The sequence below is a fragment of the Diceros bicornis genome, chromosome 22, assembly GCF_020826845.1.
Source record: "Diceros bicornis minor isolate mBicDic1 chromosome 22, mDicBic1.mat.cur, whole genome shotgun sequence".
Classification (NCBI taxonomy): domain Eukaryota; kingdom Metazoa; phylum Chordata; class Mammalia; order Perissodactyla; family Rhinocerotidae; genus Diceros; species Diceros bicornis.
Genome location: NC_080761.1, coordinates 30,856,489 through 30,883,435, shown reverse-complemented (window position 1 = coordinate 30,883,435; position 26,947 = coordinate 30,856,489). Strand labels below are relative to the sequence as shown.

The 26,947-nt window shown below is 37.2% G+C and overlaps 1 protein-coding gene across 8 annotated transcripts in view; it reads right to left on the bottom strand.

Annotated features, from left to right (window-relative positions):
* Positions 1-26,947, bottom strand: part of KDM4C (lysine demethylase 4C) — a 389,693-nt gene that overhangs the window by 122,820 nt on the left and 239,926 nt on the right. For 5 of the 8 annotated variants that reach the window (XM_058565774.1, XM_058565775.1, XM_058565777.1 and 2 more), the window contains 3 exons: positions 14,152-14,333; positions 12,090-12,303; positions 9,454-9,530 (listed from right to left, as the gene is read on the bottom strand). In XM_058565774.1, coding sequence (XP_058421757.1) covers positions 9,454-9,530; positions 12,090-12,303; positions 14,152-14,333 — 473 coding nt within the window. The other 3 variants (XR_009223452.1, XM_058565779.1, XM_058565778.1) reach the window with 3 other exon arrangements.

The following is a 26,947-nucleotide window of genomic DNA, read 5'->3' as shown; positions in this document are numbered from 1 at the left end:
CTCTACTGACAGCTTCCTGTTTCTCGGTGAAATATGAAGTGAGTTCATCAGGTGAGAGGGAGGATGGGGGAGAAGACGGGGAAGCTTCAGGTGACAGAAGGTATGAAGCAGTCAACCAGAAGAGTGGTAGGTTAGCGTGAATGGATGATGGGAATGCAGTATGAATTACTGGCACCACTGAGGACACACCTATAGCTACAAATTGAAAGCAAGAGCAATCTGCACGTTGGATGTTTCTCCACAGCCATATTGGGGTACACGGGTGCAGGCACAGAGTAGAGAGTTGGATTTACCAGAATTGAGTTATGCCAAGGGAGAATAACAAAGTCAGAAAGCAGCCACTGTAACTATTTAAATATCATCATAGAACCATTTGTATGAAAGGAAAATAGAAGAATATAAAGTCATACACAGCGTTTGTTTCAAATTACATTTTTTTCCTGGATCTATCTTTCTAATGGCATTGCTTACACCAGTATAAAAATTAATTTGAGGTTTGCAGAGCACCTATCTGGTAGCAGGGTAGCAAGCCTGGCACACGCTTGGTGGCAAGGAGAAGCAGCTCTATAATTTAAGACTGGTCAGAGGTAATCTATATGGAACTTAGTGCATTTACATAATAGTATTTCCAGGATCCTGAGCAAAGTACTTCAAGTTGAACATATATCTTACTTTGTTAAAACTGTACAACATTTGGCTTTCAAATAAAAACCCAGCTGGTTATTCTTTCTTCCCAGCATGACCGTCAACAACAAATAGCCAAGTACATGATTTCTTCATCCTGCCACTGGACTAATTTTTGCCATTCATGAGAAACCTCTGCACTTCTTCCCCCTCCACTCTTCCTAGGGATCTCTTTCCTCATTGCTTAGGAGATGTGCCTTGTAGACCAGTGACCTCCGGACATGCACATCCTGGTGTGTAGTACAGTATGTTATGCTCCCCATAATGTCAGTCATTATTCTTCCTGACTTTACTTGTGCTCTCTGGTTGAAGCACTTAAGATTAATGAGGCATTTGTTCTCAATCAAGAAGCTATTTATGAATATAGTTCCACTTACAATAAGCTATATAGACTTCTCTTTCTTTCTCTCCATTGCCAAGGGCAGGGGCAGGAGAGGGGGGAGGGAGGGTGATGTTTATTGAGCAAAAGGGAGAAGAAAGAACAGAAAAAAATGAATTGTGATTTTTTAGCCTGTAAGCGGTTCCCTAACGGAAAGGCCTTCACATCATAGCTATGCTGTCAGGATAAATGATATCCTCCAATGTGCTGTTCTATTTGGTTAAAGTAAAATAATTATTAACACCTTGCCCTCTATGAGCCAAGGTTTAAGTCTGCAGCTGTTCAGAATAACCTGCCTCCTCAGGAGGCAAGAGGTAATTCTGAACCCAGATACGTTACCTCAAGTGGGAGAGTGTGGTCCTGGCCAGGGGCTTGCAGGGACACCTCAATGGGGAGGAGCAATGGCGTAAGCATCCACTTGGCTACAAACGGCCAGGCCCACTTGTCAATGTCCTACCTTTAGCAAGAACAGAGCCTTTCTTTTTCTACGAGTTTTACTATATATGTCAGCCTTTTAGGCTGACAGCCTCTCATCACCTGGTCTTGACAGTGTCCCATGGAATAAAAAAAATACAGCAAAAAACACATCACAGGGAGCGGCAGTGCCACCATGACCCCTCAAGGCCATAAGCCAATCTCATCTAAAAATCAACCGCTCTGATCTACAAAGCCACTTCAGAGCCCTTCACAAAAGAAAAATGTCACCGCTGTTGTCAGTTGGGAAATTGGATTCAGGAGATTATCCAGTTCTGGGAAAGTCCACAAGGCAGAAACTAGAGTAAATATGAAAGGGTAAAGAAACTGCTCTACTCAACCACCCACTAATCCTAATTATTCCATGTTAAGTAGATAACCAATTACACTAGAAGTTAGTGCTGGCTTTATTTTCAATGTAAACTAACAAAAATCATTCAAAAACACTGTTCAGAATTAGGCCAGTTGTTCAGCCCTCTTCCCCCTCTAAAAACAACTAACTGAGGAAAGACTCTAGGCCTAGGAATCTGGAGGCCTGAGTGATGCCATGAATCGGGCTCTCTTACCATACAGTGGGGGGATCCTGAGCAAAGGACTTACTCTCTCAAACACCCAGTTCAGCATCTGTAAAACGAGATTTCTGATATAGAAGAATTCTTTAGTCTGTATCAGTATTAAATTTTATGGAAGCTAGGAAAATTCTATCCCTGGTACTTATATTAGTTTATATTTAAATCAGTAGTTATTCTGAATTTGTAGGTCAAATGCTAAAAAATGAAATTTTACTTTTTTTAAAATGGAAGACTTCCAAGTGCCAAATGATTGGCAAGTTCTAACATCTATTTATAAGTACCACTATTTTTATTTGGGAAGTTGAAGAGGAGATATAAAGATTGTGTTCTGGGAAAGGATGACATAATGTTCAACCACACCAATTTTAATAATCTCCACCCTTAGAGAACTCCTACTTTAGACAGACAGCAATACCTTCAGATTGCTACCTTCAATGGAGTGTAGTTAGCGTGGCTTAATAACAAATGTACTTCCATCGATAGGAGCGAGCCTCAATGCAATGTGGGAGTCAAAGACTCTCCCGATAGACAACCTTCCTCCATTATTAGAGTAAATATTAGAGAGTTCCAGGGCTGGGGGCTTCATAGTTCCCAAAGATGTCAAGTTACCAGTGTTCCAAGAAGACTGATCATTTTTACCTGAGACTTAAGCGTTGAGAGTAAAGAAGAAGGTACATTCCAAAGATCAGGAGTTCAGATAAATATGCTCCAATGAAAGTATTAGATTCTTTAGTTCACAAGCTTTAGCAACACTGTGGGGGTAGGTTTTGTAAAGACTACTACCTCAGGTACTACCACAATTTAACTTTGTGACTACAATTTAAGCAAAGAAAAGACTACATTTTCTTTCAGAAGCCAAAAAATAGGTATGTGCAGCCTTGGAGAGCATGAAAGGCAACAACCATGACCCATTGTATAGATACCACCTATTTACAATCAAGCAATAAAAAATAAATAGACGCCAAAATGTTTATTTTTAATCACTGCAAATTGCATATTCCAGTCTTTGTAAGAGGAAAGGAAATGCTAATTCCAAATGAACATCAAAGTACAGCTTGCTCATATCTAATTGTTACTCCATCTTTAAAAACAAATAAGCAAAATAAATGGCACAGTGAATAAATGTTTGGCCAAGGTGAAAACCTACTTCATGTTTGGGTTTTGATTTCTTAAAACCATTTTGGGAAAAAAAACACAATGTTACGTTTGTTATACATATACAACTTTATTATTCTACACAGCACAATGAATGCTCAATTGATAATAAATGTGTGCAATTACCTAGTTTATGCATTTCATTACACAGAATGAAAATTCTAACCTACAAACTATTGTTTTTTAATTTTTCACTATAAAAATCTACTTTTTTCATAGCATGGCAATATTCATCCAAGAATATAATATATCACTGGTGTTTTTACACGTATTACTTTCAAATGAAAACATTCAAACAAATTCTCCTGAATTAAGTTTAATGGTATATATTGAAATAAAAAGGAATTTACACGATAATGTGTATTGCCATGCATTCCCAAACAGCAGGTTGATAAAGTTATAGTAAGGCCTTGAAGTCACTTTTTAAAAATCAAAGAAAGTTTCCTTTCGCTCATGAAAACTATACTAATTCGGTCAACAATTACCAGTGTCACTTCTATTCCTACACTTTTTTGTTACTCATCACCCCTGACTAGGTTAACAAGTGCATAAATAAATTTAGTTTTCTTGATTTACCCCAACTCTTAAGGAAAACTAATTAAAGCAAAATGGAAATACAAAGCAACACAGAATCAAGGGATTTTAGGGTCAGAAGGTCTAGGGATGGTAGATACATATCTCTAGTTGAACCTTCTCATCTGTATCACTGTATCATGTGCCGCATAACAACTTTTCGGTCAGCAACAGGCCGCATATATGATGGTGGTCTCATAAGATTAGTACCATATAGCCTAGGTGTGCAGTAGGCTATCCTATCTAGGTTTGTGTAAGTACACTCTATGATGTTTGCACAATGATGAAATCGCCTAATGAGGCATTTCTCAGAATGCATCCCCGTCATTAAGCAATGCATGACTGTACATTGCTTTTAAATCTTCCTTTAATTTAGACTTTGTTTAGATTATAGGTATGTAAGCTACTGCATCTATGCTGCCCACCCCCCAAGAATTCTATAAGGTAATAAAAAAGCTTCCTAGTAAGACATAGCACGAACGATACTTTATTTGAAAATCTTCACACTGGCAATGAAAAACTACAGCACAGGCTTAATGCTGCCACGGCCAGAAGACTGGCAACTTATGATTTGTCAAAGTCATAAATCTGATGATGTGACTTTCCCTGATAAGTTACCAATCTTCACATGCAGTTTTCACTCCTATCTATGACATTAGAACAAAATCTTAGAGCCCCCACCCCCCTGAAACGACCCTGAAGAAATATCCAAATTGCCTGGAAAGAAACCACCACAAAAGAGCCTCAATACCCCTATATGTTAAAGAGAGAAAATCTTATCCAGATTCCTTTTTGGCCTGCTTATATTTATTTATTCTTTAGAATTCTCTATTATAAATTCTTCAGAAAATATTATAGAAAATCTTTTTTTTTTTTTTGCTGAGAAGATTTGCCCTGAGCTAACATCTGTTGCCAATCTTCTTCTTTTTGCTTGAGGAAGATTTGCCCTGAGCTAACATCCATGCCAATCTTCCTCTATTTTGTATATAGGTGGCCGCCACAGCATGGCTGCCAACGAGTGGCGTAGGTCCACACCCAGGAACTGAACCCCAGGCCACCGAAACGGAGCACGCCAAACTTAACCACTAGGCCATGGGGCCAGCCCCCAAATCCTCCTATTTTTTATTAGCATACTACCTCTTACTACTCTTTACAGTGTTAGGCACATGGTAAAAGTAAGTATTTAGGTCACCAGCCCATTCCAGACATTTAATTAACATCTTCCTTCATAATTAGAAGTGTAGTCCTAAGGTAGTGTTCAGGCATTTCATAGAACTACTGAGACTCAAAAAAATATATTTTTCAATGTAGGGATAAAAAAGAAAACAGTGGCAAAAACCTTGAAAAAAAGCAATACAAATTCTGTATTTTTATAGTGAGAATATTAGCATTATATTTTTAATCAGTTGTAACTTGTAGTCATTATACCGTGGAAATCAATAAACAAATTAGACACAAACTATAGTAATTTAGGTCAAAAGTGATTTGATTCACATTAAGAATCAAAATAACAAGAAACACATGCTAGAATCAGAGTATTGACATTCTACCCCTAAAAACAGAACTTGGTAATGCTTGGAATGTGCTCTAAAGTGATACTATAATGAAGGAGTAAAAACTGCTCCAAAATGAATTATATAAATAGTCACAAAAGGGTTGAAAACAAACAGAGCTGAATAATCTGCTAAAGCTGGATTATAAACCATAAACTCTAACACAGCTTTCAGAGAGCTGTGTCTATTTATCTGAGCAGCACCAAAATAGGACAAAGCAGTGATATTTAGTTAGAATGATTTGATATACAACCTAAACCTCAGGGCAGACAGGTATTTGGGGGGTTCTTTCACTATTTCATTTCATTTCATTTGAATTTGGGCATAGAGCCAGGATCCTAGAATCGAAGTTAGGATGTAATCCAAAATTTGTAACTAATCTCTTCCTCCAACACATGCAGTTGAAGCTGCAATACAGCTTCTTGTTTCTTATTTTAATTGACATGAATAGATAAAGTAAAGAAATCATAGCAAAAATGAAACACAGTGAGGACTAAACCAAAACCTTGGAAATGGTGAGAGCATTAAAGATCACACACAAAGGTCCGGCCCATAGCACTGTGAACACAACCTTCCTACTTTATGCTCTACTAGTTCAGAAATAATCCAACACTATACCAGGTGGTAGGGGTGTTACAGAGATGAAGGAGACAAAGTTCTGGCCTCCAGTTGCTTAAAAACTAGCAGGGCAGTTGGGTTCAGAGTGACGCCCACTCTTTAGAATTGGTAAGTAAAAAGACAGCTGGTCTGTGAGCACTGATCCCCATATACCCTCAGCTTTGATCTTTGCATATACTCCCAGCTACCTTGCCCAGGCTGAAGTTAAAAAAACCAACTATCTTCTAACATATGAATTCACTTAATCATTTATTGTCTGGGATTGGATGAAATAATCTCTAAGATGCCTTTGCTTTCAAAATTTAAATTATTGATGCTTAACTCAATGAAATAGTTACTATTTTAGTCATCCTCTTTTTTTCCAGCTTTATTGAAATACAAATGACATATAACATTGTGTAAGTTTGGGGTGTACAACACGATGATTTGATATATGTATATATTGAGAAATGATTACCACAATAAGGTTAGTTAACCATCCATCACCTTACACATAGTTACCTGTGTGTGTGTATGTGGGGAGAACTTTCAAGATCTGCTCTCTTAGCATCTTTCAAGTATATAACTAGGTATTGTTAACTATAGTCACCATGTTGTATATTAGATACCCAGAATGTATTCATCTTATAACTGCAAGTTTATACCCTTTGACCACCTTCACCCATTTCCTCCACTCCCCCTGTCCCTGGCAAGCACCAATCTACTCTCTGTTTCTACGAGTTAGGTTTTTTTTTAGATTCCACAAATAAGTAAGAGCATACATACTTGTCTTTCTCTGTCTGACTTCTTTCACTTAGCATAATACCCTCAAGGTTAATCCATGTTATTACAAATGGCAGGATTTCCTTCTTTTTTTATGGCTGAATAGAATATTCCATTATGGGGTGTGTGTGTGTGTGTGTGTGTGTATACACACCACATTTCCTTTATCCATTCATCCATCAATGGACACTCTTTTTAAAAAGAATCTTTAAAAAATAGAACCACCACATACAATTCTCACAAATACCTTAGGAAAATGAACAGAGGGTATTTCAGTCTACCCTCTCCTTATCCTCAAGATTTTCAAAGTACTCATCATAAAAGGAAACAGAACTAACTACAACAACCACACTTGTTGTATAAACATATGTTCCAAGCAAAATACGCTATTGGAGTATTTTGCATTCATGATGAATAAGTTTTACCTTCACAAAGTATGTTTAAAAAGAAAATCCCAAGAAACAATTAAGAATTAGAAGTAGTGAGGTACAAGCCAGCAGTGAAGTATCATCTGACCTCCCCTGCACTGTTAGATTTCCATTAGCTTCTTTAGAGCCTCCATACTTAAGAGGAGGTCTAGGGTTCCTCTGGAACCTAAAACTGACAAGTGAGATTGATTCCTGAAGTCAGATCTGAAGATACTTTTAAAATGCAATCATTCCAGCCACAAAATCCAAAAAATCATACATAAGTGTTTAGTAAAAATTAATATTGCAACACTCATTGCCATACCAAATAAGGGTGTTAAAGCCAGAATATCAATATTATCAGTTACTTCTCTGCAATGCTTAAACTGCAATTCAATTATTTCTCTGGAGAAAAATTTAGGAATAGAGCCTCTTAGACAAAGTTCACTTAAAATGTATCAATTGAAAAAACAATTGGCTCACTGTGAATTTGGATCATTTCCAATTAGAAATAACAAATTATGTGGGTCTAAAAAAATCACTGTAAAGTTGTATTCAAGAGTTCCCATTTCTATTACAAATTAGAAGAGATTTACATGGTACCAGTACTAAAATACGAAAGGCATATGGTATCTTCAACGGTGCAAGGGGTTAAGATTAACAGAAAGATGCTATAAATTAGTTCCAAAGAGTGACTAATCTAAGTTTTTCCTTCTTAAGACATGCTAAAGGAAAACAGCAAAATCGATCAGAAGCAGCCTTAGAAACAGTGGGTGGCCTAGGCCTGGCTCTGCCATGCAAAGGGCAATGGTACCTTGGATAACAGGACTGCTCGGTGTGTGAGCACAGGAGCCAAGCAGTAACTGTGGATGGAACAGAGAACTCTTCATGCTTTGGTGAACTGGATTAGACTATCACTAATTTCTAAACCTATATTTCAGGGTAAATGAGAGGACATCACTGGTCAAAGTGATTCTACAAGGCTTTACTTTGGCTCATACAATAGGAATAGGACCTGCATGGTAAACGAGAGCTGAATATATTTATTATAGGAGGACTTTCTGGTTAATTTAAAGATACTCCACATTTACATAGTTTTTGTTAACAATGATCACACCAAAGGAAATACCAAGATGTTTTCTGGGCCCACTAATAAAAAGACTTCATATGTTGGAGATGTTACCTCTAACATCAAATAGATCAGATTATTTGGACAGTAAAGAGTGACCATTATTTTCCCTTGTTTTCCCCTCACTACCCAAAGTGAATGCCATCAATAAAATCATTCAAAAGGACATCCTCACGGATGCCTTTAATTTATAGTCACCATACATCCATTTCAACACTGAGAGCTGAACATACATAATCATGACATAAATTTTCATCATGCAAGGCATTTGCCTTACATTGTCCTTCAGGTTTTTAAGTTTGGTTGCAAGGAAATTTAATTCACTGTCATTAGAGATCATTGAGGAATAAAGCAAATGCTACTATTACAATCAAAATCATCTCAGAGCTGAGCATCTGCTCTGAGATCCACAGTGAGGGAGAAAGTGTTGTGATCTGCCAGGTCCTCACTTTCAAGAATATTGTGATACCTCTTGACAGAGAATTTTTAAGAAAAATTAAGGTAGAACATAATTAAATGGCAAAATGAGTGACACAGGTAGTAGATTGATGGAATGGAACTCAATGCTTAGAAGTAAGCTAAAGTTTAACAGGGACTTCAGCAAAAACAGTTTAGATGAAGAGGAATCTATGTCCCCCAAGTGGGAAATCACGTGTTGTTAAAGTTCTGTCTCAAGTTCACTGCAATGCCTGACATAGAGTAGACACTAAAATTTGTTGCAGTATGAATGTATGAGTGAATAAATGGGGAAAGACCTCATGCTAGTTGAATAGTTGTGCACGAGCATGGTTTCCTCGGGGTCAATGAGGATCCCCACCCTGATTGTTACTTAGAATACTTATTTTCAAGAATTGCAAAACAGACTTGGGCAAGAAAATGAAATAATATTTTGGACCTTCTCTGATAAACTAGCAGTCTCTGTAGGTTCCTGAGTAGTGGAATGACACCTAGAAATTTATTTACTATTTCTACAATGGATATAGAGCCACCATGTAGGATGATTTAGAAAGAGAAGACTAGAAATACAAATAAGCGTGGAATTGCAGACAAAAGCATGTGTACAATATTACCTTACCCTAGATTTAAATGTGTCCACAGTAGATGGAGTGAGAAGAGGGGTTAAGAGATACTTAAATACGCCACTTACTGCTGTCCATGCATTTCTTTTGCACCGGGCACACAGCCATCCATCACAGATCTCATGAGAAGGGATACCATAACAACCTATAAAATAACAGAATGGATCCATGAATTATAACATTGTGACAATATTACACATCTTAGCACTGAATAATAAAATCAGAACTGCCTACCATACCATTTTTGATTCTTAGAACAAAACATAAGCCAGGCTGTCTCAAAGATACTTTCAGTTCTCACGCCTCATAGCTAATAGGATGTCGGTCCCAGGAAATATGAGAATGTGGGTCTTAATAGTTACTAACGCTCACAATAGTTATCGTCGAGAATACTGATGATAATTTTTAAATAGGCAATAATAAACTTTCTAAACTGTCAGATCTAGTCCTTTACTCATGCAAAACATAATTCAAAATAAGTTGTAATTCATGAAGTAAAGTTTAGAAAAGTTTTAAAATAAAACAATAAACTTTGACATAATTTTTTTTTTTGAGGAAGATTAGTCCTGAGCTAACATCCACTGCCAATCCTCCTCTTTCTTGCTGAGGAAGATTGGCCCTGGCCTAACATCCATGCCCATCTTCCAGTACTTTACATGGGATGGCGCCATAGCATGGCTTGATAAGCAGTGCCTAAGTCCGCACCCAGGATCCGAACCCGCGAACCCCAGGCCAATGAAGCAGAGCGTGCAAACTTAACCACTACACCACCAGGTTGGCCCCAAAATAATATTTTTTAAATTAATATTATTTAAAATGTTTAATTAGCTTTAAGTTCAGTGATAGGGACAAAGGATGCACAATCCATGGTTAGTGATGAAGAGATGTCTTCAATTACTTGTCTTTTCAATACATGCTGGACTCAAAATAACTATGTAAGAAGATAGCTGATGATGCAAATATATGTAGCAATTATAGGGTACCAACAAACATAGGTTACTCTGATTTCCTAAAATAACAAGGTTTGGAAAGATTTAAATGAGTAATTTTTAACATTAAATTTCTATAAAATTTGAGATGGGAAGAGAAAAATAACAGAAATGTAATTACCCAAGAAAAAGCCTATCATAGTTAACCAAGATCATAAAATGTTTTTAAGCACATGTTTATGAAATATTATGGCTGAATTGCATAGCTAGTGTGTTCAGGAGTCAAGATTAAATCCTAATTTTTTTGTGAAATGGTGCTTTGCTTCATATATGCATATAACAATGCAGGGTGAATATGTGTGTGTGTGTGTGCTACAAATTGATATAAATACAAGAAGGTTGCTATGATTATACTTCAAGCAGATTATGCTCAAATCCCTTGGGGAAGCTGATAGTACCTAATTAATAAGTAATGACAGGGTCGGCCCCGTGGCTTAGCGGTTAAGTGCACACGCTCTGCTACCGGCGGCCCGGGCTTTGGATCCCGGGCACGCACCAACGCACCACTTGTCTGGCCATGCTGAGGCTGCGTCCCACATACAGCAACTAGAAGGATGTGCAACTATGACATACAACTATCTACTGGGGCTTTGGGGGGGAAAAAAAAAAAAGGAGGAGGATCGGCAAGGGATGTTAGCTCAGAGCTGGTCTTCCTCAGCAAAAAGAGGAGGATTAGCATGGATGTTAGCTCGGGCTGATCTTCCTCACAAAAATAAAATAATAATAAGTACATGATAGATAGTGAGGCTATTTCAACCCTAATATAAGACTGGCATTGCTCTGAGGTAAATACAGAAAGTAATACCTATATGACAAACCATTCATACTACGGTGACAGAGATACACCATACACAAGTATGTTAACACAACATGTGATTTCGTAAGATCTGGAATATTAAAATGCTTTAAAATAGAGTTGTAGTATATAATAGATCCATTTTACTCATTTTAGAGGATTTACATGGCAAGTCAATAAAAAAATATATTTACCACTTAAGCAATTATGTAAAAATACCAAATTGAGACAGGTATGGAGCCTAACCATCTCAGTCCTCAGGGACAACAACCTTCTCCCCTGAAAGTCCCTAGAGATCTCCATCTCCCTACCCTTACAAAGAATAAAAATTTAACTCAATAATTAAATTTAACAATAATTTCCAAAATCACCAAAAGAATATTCATTTCTCTTTAAAAGGTCACAAAGAGGGGCTGGCCCAGTGGTGTAGTGGTTAAGTTAGTGCACTCTGCTTTGGCGGCCCAGGGTTCACAGGTTCGAACCCTGGGCATGGAGCTACACACCAGTTGTCAAGCCATGCTGTGACAGCGTCCCACATACAAAATAGAGGAAGACTGGCACAGATGTTAGCTCAGCAACAATCTTCCTCAAGCAAAAAGAGGAAAATTGGCAACAAATGTTGGCTCAGGGCCAATCTTCCTCACCAAAACAAATAAAAAATAAATAAAAAGTCACAAAGAAAAATAGTCATGAAGCAACATCAGAGATTAAAATTAAGTTTTTACTAACTGTATCTTAAAATAAGTAAAATTCAAACATGTGAAAAGAGCCCCATGACGACCCCACGTCTGGACCCCAAACAAACAAATGAACAAAAAAACAGACTTGCTCTCCACTGATATTGCTTAAAATTGGATAAAAAAGGATGATTATAGCTACTCATATTTTGATTAGAAGAAACGTTGAGAGATTCATTTACTTGCATGAACCCGTACACAGCACTTTGCACAGGAAATCAGAAGACTTGTTCCATCCTCTTCCAGGAAGGCATTAGGTGGAGAATATTCTATATTTTCTTCACTATAAATAAAACACATCTCTGGAATGAGGGGCTTAGTCTTTCCACCTGAAGTAACCACTTCGTCTAATTTTGTCTCCCATCTAGAATCATTTTCTTCATTGCTGCTATCTGGCTGAAAAACACAATATTTCCACATGAGTGAAAACCATGGAAAAGAGCTCATCACTTGTTCTGGTCACTCAAATCCGCGGACAGCTGCTCCATCCACTAACTTCCAGCTTCTCTTCTTCCTCTCGTCCTCCTTGACCCAACTATGAGCTTTCTATCCACGCTCCTCCTCAGGCTCATATAGAAGCTAAGCTGTAGGAACAAGAGGATATGCTGTATGTCTGCTGGCAAAAGAAGAAAGTGATGAGCTACTAAAATTATATTCTTAAAGCGTTCATGAAAAGCATCAATTTTGATGATTTTTTTTTTTTTGCTTCTTTATTTGCACTAGGTTGACAGACCTGGTTTCATTTACTGAAGAATATTGCCTGGTTACACCCAAAGGAGCGTTTTTAAAGACCTCAGTTTTAATCTGGGCAATAGTATTTAGAGAGGTTTTGAAGTCTTTTGCCTCACCACAAAGTTCTAAAACAGTAAGACAGAAAGATCTGGTAAATGTAATGAAATAAGAAAGGATAATGTGTAAAACAAAATTGTCATCTCTCACCAATATATGAAAAATACTTAGTGTTTATTTGAAATTCTAATTAATGAACCAGAGAGCTCCTATTAATAAATTTCTCCAAATTTTATAATTTTAGTTGGAATTCTTTTAATTATTGGGGAAATATACAGGCAGATTATGATATAGAAATAAGAATCAGTAAAAAGCTAAGTTTTTCCAAGAAAACACAGAAATTTAATGACTAAAAGGAAAACAAAAATGTTTGTCACTCATCGGTGCCACATTCAAAGACGAGTGAGTCAACTACTTCCTCTACTTACAAAGATCTGAAAATGTGGCAAATCACACATTTTCATGGTCTGAAATATCTGAACAGAATAGCATTTAATTTACATGGAACTCTAAGAAAGATGTGATCTTGAAAAAGTTGTTTCTGAATCTATTAGTGAAAATACAACCTGGAACACAATGTTCATATCAAAATACTTTATAATATACAGTCATGAGCTGCATAACATCGTTTCTGTCAGTGATGGACCACATTTACAATGGTGGTCCCATAAGATTAGTACCATACAGCCTAGGTCTGTAGTAGGCTATACCACGTAGGTTTGTGTAAGTACACTCTGATGTTTGCACAATAGCAAAATGGCCTAACAGCACATTTCTCAGAATGTATCCCTGTTGTTAAGCAACACAGGACAGCATTATATCTTAAAATGGATCAAGCAGTTCCACGCTTACTAGATTCCTAAAGATCATTTTGTCTATGTTAATGCTGGAGAATGTGGCCATCAGTGAGCCATTATCAGTAAAACATATATGGAGTAATATTTGAAAACAACATCTTGCATAGCTGACTGATGAGGGTGAACTGAACAATTCAGTTTCTATTGAGTTTTGCTGTGTCTTTTGCATGTCCCACATGGGAAGATGAAGAAAGACATTTTAAATGTGGGCCCAGAGCTTGACATCTGTATTACTGTGAGTGACATTTTCAAACATAAAACAGAGACTAGGTCTAAGTTCTCTCTGCAAGCTTCTACTATGTTTAAACTTTAAGTTATGTGTTTCTTGGTGAAAGAGGCAGAAAGAAAGGCTGGAATTGCCCCTTGACTGAAATAAACCAAGATATTTAAAAATGATAAAAGTCTGTCAGAGAAATATCTCTAAAATGGCACTCAGAAATTCTACTTGCTGTTTTATGATGGCCATTAGCTACATAAGTATTAATGGCTTCCTTTTCATGTGCATACTTACCTTACAATGATTCACCTGTGTTTTTTGTCACACAGAAAGTACAGCAGTGAAAGGAAACATTGATGTGACGCCCTCCACCCTCATTACCTTGTAGTATGGCATGAGGAGAGCACAGATGGCGCAGTGGGGCTCCATTCTGGCCATGGCTGCATTATACTCTTGCTCAGCTGGAAAGTTTGGGGACTTCGTCTGCCAAAGGTGGACCAGAGGCTTGGCCCAAGACTCCGTTTCTTCCACTTCCTCCTCAATTGATGGAACCTCAGGCAATTCTTAAGAGAGAGGGCATGAAAAGACAGTGAGCATGAGACTCAGGGGAAAACAACAACCCTGGTTATAAAAGAAGCAAACATTCCAAAGAGTCTGTGATACTAACGTCAGACAGGAAACCTATTTTATCTTTTAAACACATTCTGAGAGAAGTGGAAGAAAAGGAGTTTCCCTTTCACCCTCCTCATCCTTCAAGGACTAGATCAGATCTGACGGCCAGACAACCAGCCTCCTTTCAACACCTTCCCCATCCCTGCCAGGAATAACTAAACTGCTCCCTCCTTTCAACTTCACTACTTTTGTGTTTCTACTGCTACCATAACACCTCGTAAAATAAATTTATATGTCTGAGATTATCTTCCAGCTAGCAAAGGAATTCACCAGTTCAGTAACTGCCTTACCAGTATTTTTTGTTTCCTCATCTAGCATAGCACATGGTTCAACAAAAATTTATTAATTGGACTTTACTTAATTAACTTTGGGGTTCAAGAATTCATGACTTGTTAACAACATTTACCATATAATGAGCACCAATAATGAGCACCAATAATGTGCCAAGCAATGTACTGGCATTATATGGAAATAAAAGACAATCTCTATGTCAAATCTCCTTATCTGTTCAATATAATGCCCCCAGGAGGTCAAATCTCTTAAGCATGTATATCTGCTAACATGAAAGGGGCAGAGATCTACTCCATAAAAATACCAGTTTACAAAATTTTATAGAAGGCCAGAAAAATATAGAAAGACATAACAAGTTAAGAGAAAAAATTCCTTATGCCTATAGCAGAGGACAGTATCTCAGGGCAGGTGGCAGCCACCATGGCTACATGTAGTACTTAATGTCTAGAGCTGTGATGCATTCTAAAACTCCTCACCAGTTATTGTCCAAGTCTTTTGAATAAATACCATATAGTAATGGCCTCTAGCTCCAAGCACGGCTGTTCCTGTGAACCAGTGTGTTCCAGTCCCTGCCTTGTGGACTTAACCTGTTTTAGAAAAAGTCAAGGCAGATTTGCTCAGGTGGAAAAATACGAAGGGTTGAATGAGGCTGAAAACAACTCAAAAGACATCAAATATCAACTGAATAAAAGGGAACATTTCTGTGTCCATGTTGGTGGTATTATTATTATCATCATCATCATCATCATCATCATCATCATCATCATTTAGAATGGAAAATGCTTCATACTCAGGCAGGGGCAGTGTCTGAAAACAAAACAAAAGGTAAGAACCTTTGCCTATATTTGCGATGAAGTACTCTGACACTAAATGAAAACTAGTTCTACCTCTGTTTTCCTACAATACACAACAGAAGACTTACTGCAAAGACTAAGATTTGACAAATGAAAGACAGGAGTGAAAAGTTAACTAGGAATTGAAATATCGTTAATTCCTTAACTCATAGGCTAATATCTCCCACATATATAGTAAAACTGGGATCTAAACAAAAAGAAATCCTTGGGTTTGAATAGCTGTTGCTACTTATTGCCTCATAATAAATTATATCACTTGCTTTATTCTAAAAGATTAAAACACACATAAGACAGATGATGCTCTTACCCCTTTAGCTGATCATAAGCTAACATGATAAGTTCTCAAAATATTCTAGGGATGGAGAAAATATTATTTAATCCTAAAAGCCTAGTGATAATGAAAAAGAAGTAGGGGAAAAGGACAATTCCTGATAATGGAGCCAGAGAGCAGGAGGGTGCAGGCAAGGCCGATGGAAAGACTTGACTTAGTAGAGCCTGATCCAACTTGAGCTTGTCCTCAAGCCTTCTCAACACCTGCTCTACAGCTGTCCTTCCCAAAGATGAAGTCATACTCTGGCCCAAAGAGCACGTGTCTTCTGTTTGGATGCTCTCCAGGCCAGAGCACACAGTGAACACGTAACTACGTAATCCTGTAAATTAAAAGCAGCAGGCAGCAACACTATGGAGCACCAAGCACAGAGACCTGTCTGTCCAGAGACCTAGCTTTAAATTCAAACCCTTTGATTCAAAAAGGTTGTGGTTTTGGATAAGATAGATTCTCAAATGGTGATAACTCCTTTCTCACCTACTTCAGGGGTTTTTTCCTTTTTAATATCAAAATGAAATAGTAAATGTAAAACGTCTTTTTAAACTCCAAAGTGCTAAAGTTCTTTGTAAATTCTAAAGTGATATATAAATGTATAGACTATTATGCAAAATCCAGCTAATCATCTTATTTTCATTTGATCTGTTTGTCAATGGACTGCTGCAATATTTTTAAGGGGAGAAAAAAGAGAATTAATCATAAGTATTTGATGATGATTATTCAGATTTTAATTTAGCTTTAAAAGTAAAAAACGTTGGGGTTGGCCCCATGGCATGGTGATTAAGTTCAGCGCTCTCTGCTTCGGTGGCCCAGGATCACGGATTCAGATCCCCAGCACAGACCTACACCTCTTGTCAGCCATGCTGTGGCGGTGACCCACATACATAATAGAGGAAGACTGGCACAGATGTTAGCTCAGGGCTAATCTTCCTCAAGCAAAAAAACAGGAAGATTGGCCACAGATGTTAGCTCAGGGCCAACCTTCCTCAGCCAAAAAAAAAAGGGTAAAAAATGTTGGCACATTCTTGAAGGTAAATATCTTGTCTTCCTGAAATTTCCTCATCAAATTATGCATCCCTCCTCTATCTCTAAGATAGATAACCACAGCACTGTTTAGCATAGACCAACCCTGGCTACAAGATTTATGAGATTCATGTAACTACAAGTTTCAATCCCTTACAGAACCAAAAATGTTTTGGGGGGAAGTTCCTTCGGGATATGTAAATACTTTCATCATCAGGTACTGCCAAATGGAAACTCTCCCTGTCAGCCTCTAAACACCTTCCTCTGCTACTGTTCCTGGTTCCTTTTCAGTGTACCCTCATCTACTTACTTTTTTAAAAAATACCTTCTTCTATCTTCCAATACACAGAAAAGGAAAAATGTTTTTTCCATTGTAGCTTCTAAATGTTTTTTTGGCATCACTATGCCTAGGAATTTCTTCTCTTCCTCCATTTCTTCAACTACAGTTGACTAATGAACCTCTAAACATTTCACTGTAATCTCACTGGCATATAATTACCTCACAACATGATGTATTTTGTAACATGCCGTGCAATGAAAATAGACCATACTGTTTTACAGATTTTTAAAATATCAAATTAGTTTACACACACCCTCATGAAAGAAGAGGGCAGGAGCAGACATTATTAAACACAAAAACATGGACATTGTAGGCATTTAATGAATACCAATGTTTCTACTAGTATAATTATATCTTCTTTTAGTATACCAGCATACTAACAATCAGAAGATTGTGCACAGCTCTGAGTCTCATCCTGAATGCCACAGTTTGCTGTAGAATCAGAAGAGAGTGAAGTAAAGGAGAGATCCCTTGCTATAAGTGTATCAAAGTTTTGGAAATCTGTGAAAATGTTTAGCCTAGAACTCCCTTCTTTCCCAACTGAATTCTCAGTAAGAACAAAAGAAGAGCTAATAATATAACAGCAGTTCTCACAGAAAGATCTGTGGACTCCAAGAGACACACAACACAATTTCACGGGGTCTGTATGGTCAAATATACTTTCATAATAATACGAAGATGTTATTTGCCTATGTCACCCTGTTGACATTTGTAATGGTGATACAAAAGCAGTGGAGGACAAAACTGCTGGTGCCTTAGCTTGAATCAAGGCAGTGACACCAATGCAGCCATTATATTCTGGACTACTTCATATTGGGGGGGGGGGGCAGTTTCACTTAATGCCTTGATGAAGCCAAAAAAAAAAAGTATCAATTTTATTAAATTTGTGATAAAATGGGATGCAGGCATAAAGTACTTCTGCTGCACACTGAAATTCAGCAGTCGTCTTGGGGAAAAGTACATGTGCAATTAGTTGAATCACAAGTTGAATGAGCTGCCTTTTTCATGGAACACCATTTTTACTTGAAAGAATGATTAACAAACAAACTATAGTTATTCAGACTTGGTTGTCTGGCAAGAATTTTTATAAAAGTGAACAAAGAAAGCCTGTCATTTTAATAAAAAACTATTGAGAGTATTTCTTAACAATGGTAAATTCAAGCTTATGAGTCAAAATTAGATTTTGGAAAACTTGTATCCATTATCGTGAGCATGACAGCTTCCCAATAAAGCTGTTTCTGATGGGATTGACAGTGATAACATCAAATATAATTTTTAAATATTGTATAAAGTGACCTGTATAACTCAGATCTTTGTCTACCAATGCATGATGTTACCAAATCATGCATGCATAAAATAATCAAAGTGCAAGATAGACCAAGGAATATTTAGCTTCACAGAGTACAAAAAGTTCATTGATGTGATTTCAGATTCCACGTTGCAACTAATCTTTAAAAAACTACCTTTTGTCAAGTTTTGGTGTAGTACCAAAGAAGAATATCCATAATTATCTGAAAAGGCTATTAAAACACTGCACCTTTTCCAATCACATATCTGTGCAAAGCCAGACTTTCTTCATATACTTCAACCAGAACATACTGCAACAGACTGAATGCAGACGCAGATAGGGGAATCCAACTATTTGTATTAAATCCACTATTAAAGACCTTTACAAAAAAAGTAAAACAATGCCACTCTTCTCTTCACTTTTTATGGTTTTGGAAAATTGTTATTTTTTTATGAAAATAAATGTAGCTGTTTATGCATTTATTATTGCTCCTTTAGATGCATTAACATATTAAAAACTGTTCCTGATTTTCCCTGTTTTAACTTCCAGCAAAAAAGCATCCATAAGGGAAACCCATGGGAAGGGAAGGAAAGAGACAAAACGAAATGAAATGAAATCTCTTTGGGGTCCTTGAAACGTTCAAGAGCATAAGGGGTTCAGAGACCAAAAACGTTGAGAATCACTGACATACACATATGCATTTTCATCCAAAAATATTAGGATCACAGAGTCACTGTCGAACAATACAGCCCTAATAAAACTGGCGTAGGCTATGTTCTCACAGCCAGGAAAGAATTTCATAAGCTGTTTTCCTCAATCAATGCGTGATGCTTAATCAAAAAGAAAACAAGTCAATACTACAAGAAAGCTTCCTCTCCCCTCGGCTCTTTCATTAAGGACTACAAAGTTTGCCAGCTATAGTAGAAAAACAATTCTATGCCAATAGCACTTAATTTTCTTTTTTTCTTGGTAAGTCTCTTACTTCATGGTGGAAATCTAGACTCCTAAACTGTTATATCTACAAAAACATTACTATTACCCTGTAGCAAGTAAATACAGTCAAGAAAAGCATGAGCCTAAACACAGAGCAGTTCCTTAAATTTACACAAGCGAATTCACAGAAGCAGGTTATAACACACATCCACACACCACGTTCTCAGGAACTTTGTGGAAACATAAGCAATGGCTGAAGCAGCCGCCTATGAAGGGCGCCAACCCCCTAACAAGCAGTACTGTGATGGGGGGATGGCGAAGACAGATACCATCTTGGATAAACATACTGAAGTAACCTGTTGAAAACGCCGCTGCCATACCAGCAGACCTTCCATAGCTGCTTTGAAAATTTTCAACTGCGGTATCACTAAAAAACAGTAAGTTGTTTTATTTTATAAAAGAACTTGCCTATAGACCAAACACAAAGTTTCTGGATCATGCACACAATACACTGAAACTGTTGTTTTTTAGTAGCAGTAAAAATATTCTTTCTGACATACCTAGGAAACCAAACTTTGCCTCTGAGTCTGAATACTTCTGGCAGAAATAAAAGCTCTTGGAGAAAGGTAGTGGGAATAGATGTGCACACAGAACCCAAGAATAGTTCTCAAGAAGAAATAAGAGTTAAACCAACAATATTTGATTTATAGATGTGACAGCTGGGTACTAAGAGGCTGCCCACTTCTGCCTCTACAATTACTTGTAGATAAAATCAGTTAATAGCCCCTCACAGACAGCCTGCTTACAACTCCCCTCCATCCTTCCGCAATGTGTCTTAAATGCATCTCCAAAATGATCCTCCCTGCTTACTATTCAAATCATACTCCCTGTGATACTGTAATATAAAAAGAAACATATATTTGGTCTTTCTTCCGGTTCCTGGCACAGAGCTTCTGTGCCCTTGGAATTTCCTGAGTGATATGAGTGAGAAGAGCACCACTGGTTAAAATATTTGGTCTTAGTCCCCAGTTCGTGATACAGGAGCTTCTAAGACTCTTGGGATCTCAGAACTGAGTGTCTTTTGTATGCTAATGAGATGACTGGTGGCTTGGGGGGCCCCTAGATGGATTCAGGATGGGCGCTGGTCACCAGAAAGACCAAGCATGACTAGAGAGTTGGCACTTCAGCCCTACCTCTGACCTCAGGAGAGGGGAGAGAGGTTGAAGACTGAGTTACTTGCCAAAAGACAATGATTTAATCAATCGTGTGGGCAAAATGGAGCCTCCATAAAAACCTTAAACAACAGGGTTCAGAGAGCTTCCAGATTGGTGAACATATTGAGGTGCTGGGAGGATAATGTACCTGAAGAGCGCATGAAAGTTCTGCACACATCTTCCTCCACCCCATACCTTGCCCTCTATATATCTTCTTTTAGGCTGTTCCTGAATGGTAAACCATTAAATGTAAGTAAAGTATTTTCCCGAGTTGTGTGAGCCATTCTGGAAAATTATCAAACCTGAGGAGGGAGTTGCAGGAACCCCCAGACTTGAGAGCCCACGGGTCAGGAGCAAGGATTTGGCCTCTAAGTGAAGGCATCTTGTGGCACTGAGTCCTTAACCTGCGGGGGCTACGCTAACTCCAAGTTCTTAGTGTCAGAAATGAATTAAGTTGTAGGACAACCAATTGGTGTCTGGAGAGTTGGAGAATTGGTTGGTTTGGGAAAAATAACCCACACATTTGCTATCAGAAGTATTCTCATTTGTAGTACCCACCCACTCCTCAGGACCATAAACAACAATTCTGTTTTTCAAAAGATCAAATCCAGTCTCAGTTAAACAATGTAAAAAATTAGGTAAGAAATGTAATAAAGGCCCTGTTTGTGGTCTAGAACAATGGTTATTCAACTATTCTGAGGTAAGCATGGCTACAGGAGTAGAGCTCTGATCAAACTCTATTAGAATAAATTAAAATAATGTTTCATTCATGTAATCTCTGTGGTCTTAAAGTTTAGTTATATTCCTAAATCTCAGTTTATTCACATGTAAAATGAGTAGAAGATTATATAAATTATAGGGTTTTCCAACAGGTTATACAGGATACCAGCCATAAAGCTGCTACTCATTAGTATGCAAGACCTAGGGCTTCAATAGATGGTGGTTCCTTCCCTTCTGGGTCTCCAGCATAACCTGTGGAGTCTCCAGCATAATCTTTGCAAAAATCACCCAGAAAATTTTCATCCAGAAAATTACTTAAATTGTATGTCCTAAATTCTAAACTTTTAACATGACAAGACAGATTGGAACAGGAAGAGCCAATCCAGACAGACATCCAGTTATCTCCTATATATACATATTTCTATCAAAAGATTTATTCCGTCAGGAAAAAAAGGCTTTATTCTCCCATTCAGTCAAAAACAACACTGAGTATTATTTATGATAAAAAAAAATCACTGTCCCTTACAAAAGTATCAAAAAGAAAGTGCTCATTTAAAACTACATAACTAAATTATGATATGGCCATATTATGCCAGTATTAGGAAAAGTGCCTCTGAAGAATATTAATGAATTAATGAATATACACATTATATAACATATAATATTAAGAGAATATGAATATTATACTAATAGATGAAAAATCAGGAAAAAAAACTATGTATCGAAAACAATGTCAATTCTATAAAAATATATTTAGAAGTCTGGAATAAAGGAAAGGGGTTTTTAAGTTTTTATAATTATAATAATATGCAATCTTTAAAATTAAAAAAACTGCAGTCAGCGTAATATTAGGTAGGTTCTATGAATTGAGGGAAACCTTACTTTAAAAGCAGACATGTCAGATTTATTCACTCAGTGCAGTCTTTTTGAACAAATTTTGCTTATTAAGTGAAAATGGATTTCTCAACAGAAAAACACTTGGGCCATTGTGGAAGGGCTGCTGCCAGAACTTGCTGATAGAACCTGGCAGATGGGAAAAGCCATCGACTCTACTACAGTACAATTTCTGTTCACCAATCACCACAATGATGTTGCTGCTGGGGTTCTGTTCCAGTGATGTCTTTTGGCTGCTATGGCACTATGCTCTGCTATGAGGAGCACAGAGGCATCTGTCATCTTTCAGGCACTTGAGCAAAATCTCAGTCCGGGGAGGCATTATATATGGTTTCAAATATCCTGGAGGAAATTGTGTGTGTGTGTTGGGCGGGGGGGGGGCGGGGCACGACACAAGAGCATGAGTGAGTTACCCAACAAAGCAAAGAAATCCGAACTTGGGAACTTTACTATTCTCATACAAACTATTGTAAATCTGTATGCAAACTGTATTTCAATGATTTTATGAACTGCTGAGTTTCAAAGGTTTGTAAAGATGTGTTCAAAGTACAAAAGAGAAAAAAATTACAGGACTTTTAGGTATGATTTTACTGGGAAGTGGTGACACTAAGAAAAAATTAAATTCTGCATCAAAGTACTCCTAAAATGCTAATGTAATAATGGATAACAGAATTCCACTGTTTTAGGTCTAAAGCACTTAAGAAATTAAATGGATAGACACATTCTTTATGCATAACCTTGCAATAACAGAGATGTCAAAACATTTCAAAAGGATACATTCCAACTCACTGAATACACTGCTTTAAACAACAGAAACATTCCGAAACACACTCTTTCAACACTCCTATTACAGGAAAATGCCCTGGTACTTATGGTACCTCTGGGGAGGCGGATTTCACAGAGAACTTTGGTTTTGCTGATGTTGCTTAAATTTCTTAAAGAACATTAGCTCATATTTCACATATGTATATATTCTCACAATACACACAGACAACAACAGGAACACTGCAAACGACTTACTCTATGAACAAAGACGGCTGATCCTTATCAGACATTTACATGTGCTCACGTCTTCTTGCATCAGTACTGGGGCTGTTATTGGGGGCTGCTAGTGTGATAAAGCAGAAAGAGTGCAAACTTGGGAATTAGACAGGATTTAAAGCCTGTTATCTACAAATTACCAGCCTTGTGATCTTGGACCAGTGAATTAATGTCTCTGAGCTTCAGTTTCCTCAACAGTAAAAATGACGACATCATCATCTATCTTAAAGAACTGTAAATAATAATTGCTAATAACGTATACGACAGGAAGAAAGCAGCACAGTCAATTCTCAGATCGTGGTGGAAATGGGGAGAAGAAAACTCCTAAAAGAAAGTTGACATATCTTTGAGAAATTGGCTGACAACATGGCACCAAAAGGAACTGATTCTGAGTATCAAAAAGGTGCATCGAACTAGAAGGATGTGCAACTACGACATACAACTATCTACCGGGGCTTTGGGGAAAAAAAGGAGGAGGACTGGTAATAGATGTTAGCTCAGAGCCAGTCTTCCTCAGCAAAAAGAGGAGGATTAGCATGGATGTTAGCTCAGGGCTGATCTTCCTCACAAAAAAAAAAAAAAAAAGTGCATCAAAGATAGGTGACAGAATGAGCATATGAAACCACTGTAGGCTATAGGCAATATGACAGAGGTTAGAAATAAGAAATAAAAATAAACTGTCCCTTGCATTCAAGAAGTTCAAAATTTCCCATGGGAGAAACCTCCAATTTCTTCAACTATTTCATTAACAGCATCTATAATACAAAGTCAAAAAACGGCTGAACAAGATCTCTAGGCAAAGAACCACTATCGTGTTGCAATTTACCTGTAAAAAAAGCTCCCCTTAGCTAAGTCAGCACTGGCCATCTATGTAAAGGACAGCAGGATCCTTAGACATTTTGATCTAAGAACTAACAGGGGTATCCGCCTGGCAGATCACACAAAACGGCTGCTAAGGAAACAGAGAAGAACTTCATGCAGGGTGCACGAGGCTGGCTATTAGGCAAACAAGGGCATGGGCTACTCAGAGAATGTACAGAAATAAGAACAAGTCAAGGCAGCAAATGTCTATTCTGTCATTCCACACCCAAGGCCGTCAGGTGGTCCCGTCAGCTGTGCTTGCTGTCCTTCACACGAGCCACACTCCCTCCCTCCCTCCACGGGGTCTTTGCACTCACTGCTCTCTCCCAAGAAGATTCTTACCCCAGATCCACGGCTAACTCACTTAAAGGCATTATAAAGAATATTTCCTCAAGACCTTAACAACGATGGAAATATTTGAGTAATATTCAAACATGTTCACATATTACAGTAACCTTTTTCTCAAGTTTCTACTCTTTTTTATTAGCATAGCAAAAATCCCTGCACTTTTCAATCTTGAAAATGCTTCCCCACAACAAAATAAAACCAAACGTGAACAATAAAACAGTGGAACATCAGTGTACAGTTTAGAAGTCCATTTGATATGATAAAAAAGTAGTCACTTCATCATTTCCCTAATATTGGGAACTTAAGACTCAGAAAAGAGAAAATGAAAAAAACAACACAATATAGAATTAAAATGATGATAATGTGAGCCATTTCCTAATCACTCACTATCTGGGAGCCTTATAAATGTCATTTAACCACCCCAGCAGTGAAAAGTCTCTTCCTAAAATCCATGACAATGGTCCCCAAATGCCAGCCTGCAGAACATTGCCAGCCCAAGGCTAAGTTTTCAATAATCAGAGGCAAAACAAAGAAAATAAAGACCACAAAATAATCATAAAATTAAATTTTATAATCTATATAAACTTTGCAAACTTATTCTTTACCTTCATAGTTTCACAACCAAACAAAAGGTAGAAATAAAAATGCAGAAAATATACAAATTATGAGATAATTCACTGGCCTATAGGGTTTCTCCAGGGAAAGGCGGTTGTATACAAGTTTAAGGAAATGTAAAGGCATACATTTAAGTTAAATTGTATGAAATTGCAGTTTTTATAGACAAAAAAAATCAAATGTTAGCAATTTCATACATTTCAACCTAAAACAACAATTTATTTCAATACATAAATTATTAAAATTATTTTAATAAAATAATAAATATAATAATTCTATATTTATCAATAATTTCTATTTTATATTAATCTAATAAAATAATTTTATTTTTATGCAACTATAGTATCAAAAGCTGTTCCTCAGATGCTTTCTACAAGACTTCAAGAGTAACAATGCACACATGAACTCTAAAGAATCAGTCTTGACTATCATTTTACAATCCCAACGCTTTCAGCATATTCAGACATCTGATCATAAGACTTCATGCCAACCGCTGTTGAGAAAAATTTCAAGATTGATTCTGAAAAAGTACAGAAAGCAACTGTATAACATAAGTTAAAAAGCTAGCATTTTTTCCTCTAATTCAATCAAACCCTTACGAAACCACTAGCATAATAAGAGCAAGGTGTTTTTGATTTTTATTCCCCATAACGCAGTAAAAGTCAATGCCATCGGGGCTTCCAATGGAATTTACTGACAGAGGAATCAAAATAAACTGAGAACGCCCACCTATTATTACACAGCTGAGTGCTAGATAAAATATCCATTAAATCTGAGTGCCAACAACATCTAATGTTTTACGTCCACATAATGCAGGAAAACACTGGCTGTGACCTATCAACAAACATTCTAAGCCAATCTACTTAGTAATCTGCTGAAGTTGCTGTTTTATTGCTTAAACAGACAGAAATATAACTGTGCTTATTATGAAAGTATAATATTACCTCAAGCTAATAAGAACTGATGGAACAAAGAGAAGAGATCGTTATATAAAAATTAATAACATTTGGAGCATGACATGTAACAGTCATAAAACAGCATTTGTTTTTTAAAATTGGCAAAGAAAAGATCTTTTTACAGAGGGGAACCACTGTCGATGAGGGATGTTCCTATACTTCACTATTTTGCTTTTCAAGGAAAGGCTAGCGTGGGCAAGGGGACTACATAGAATCCTCTCCTATTACATTTTGATGGAATCAAAGACCGTTAGAGTTTGAATGAAACTTTGGGATCACTAATCCAACCATTTCATCATGCAGGTGAGTAAACATACGATGAGCCTCAGAGAGATTACACGACTTAGTTCTCTAGGGCCACATAGCCATTTACAGCCAAGGGGAGACTAGAAGGCAGGTCTCAGGTTGCCCACCATACAGAGAGTCACGTGCCCACTACCATCTGGCAAAACAAATAAACGGTGCTTTTAATATTTAAAATGAAATTTGTTTAATTTAATACTTAAAATAACATTTGTAAAGTCTGAATCAATAAAAGACATCATTATTATATTTGGTCAGTATATCCACTTAATCAATCCTTGAAATAAAAGAAATAAAATGAAAACCCGCAAATCTTTACCAATCCTCTTAGAAAGAAGGGAGTTACAGCACACCCGGGGCAGGAGGGCATAATTTCTCCAAAAATGTCTACCTACCAAAGGTAAAGTAAAACAGCCAATTCTAAATAACGTCCTTTTGTTTGAGGGACAATTGCAAAGTGCCCAAAAGCCAGCTTGCGCACTAGTAGTATTGCAGTGAC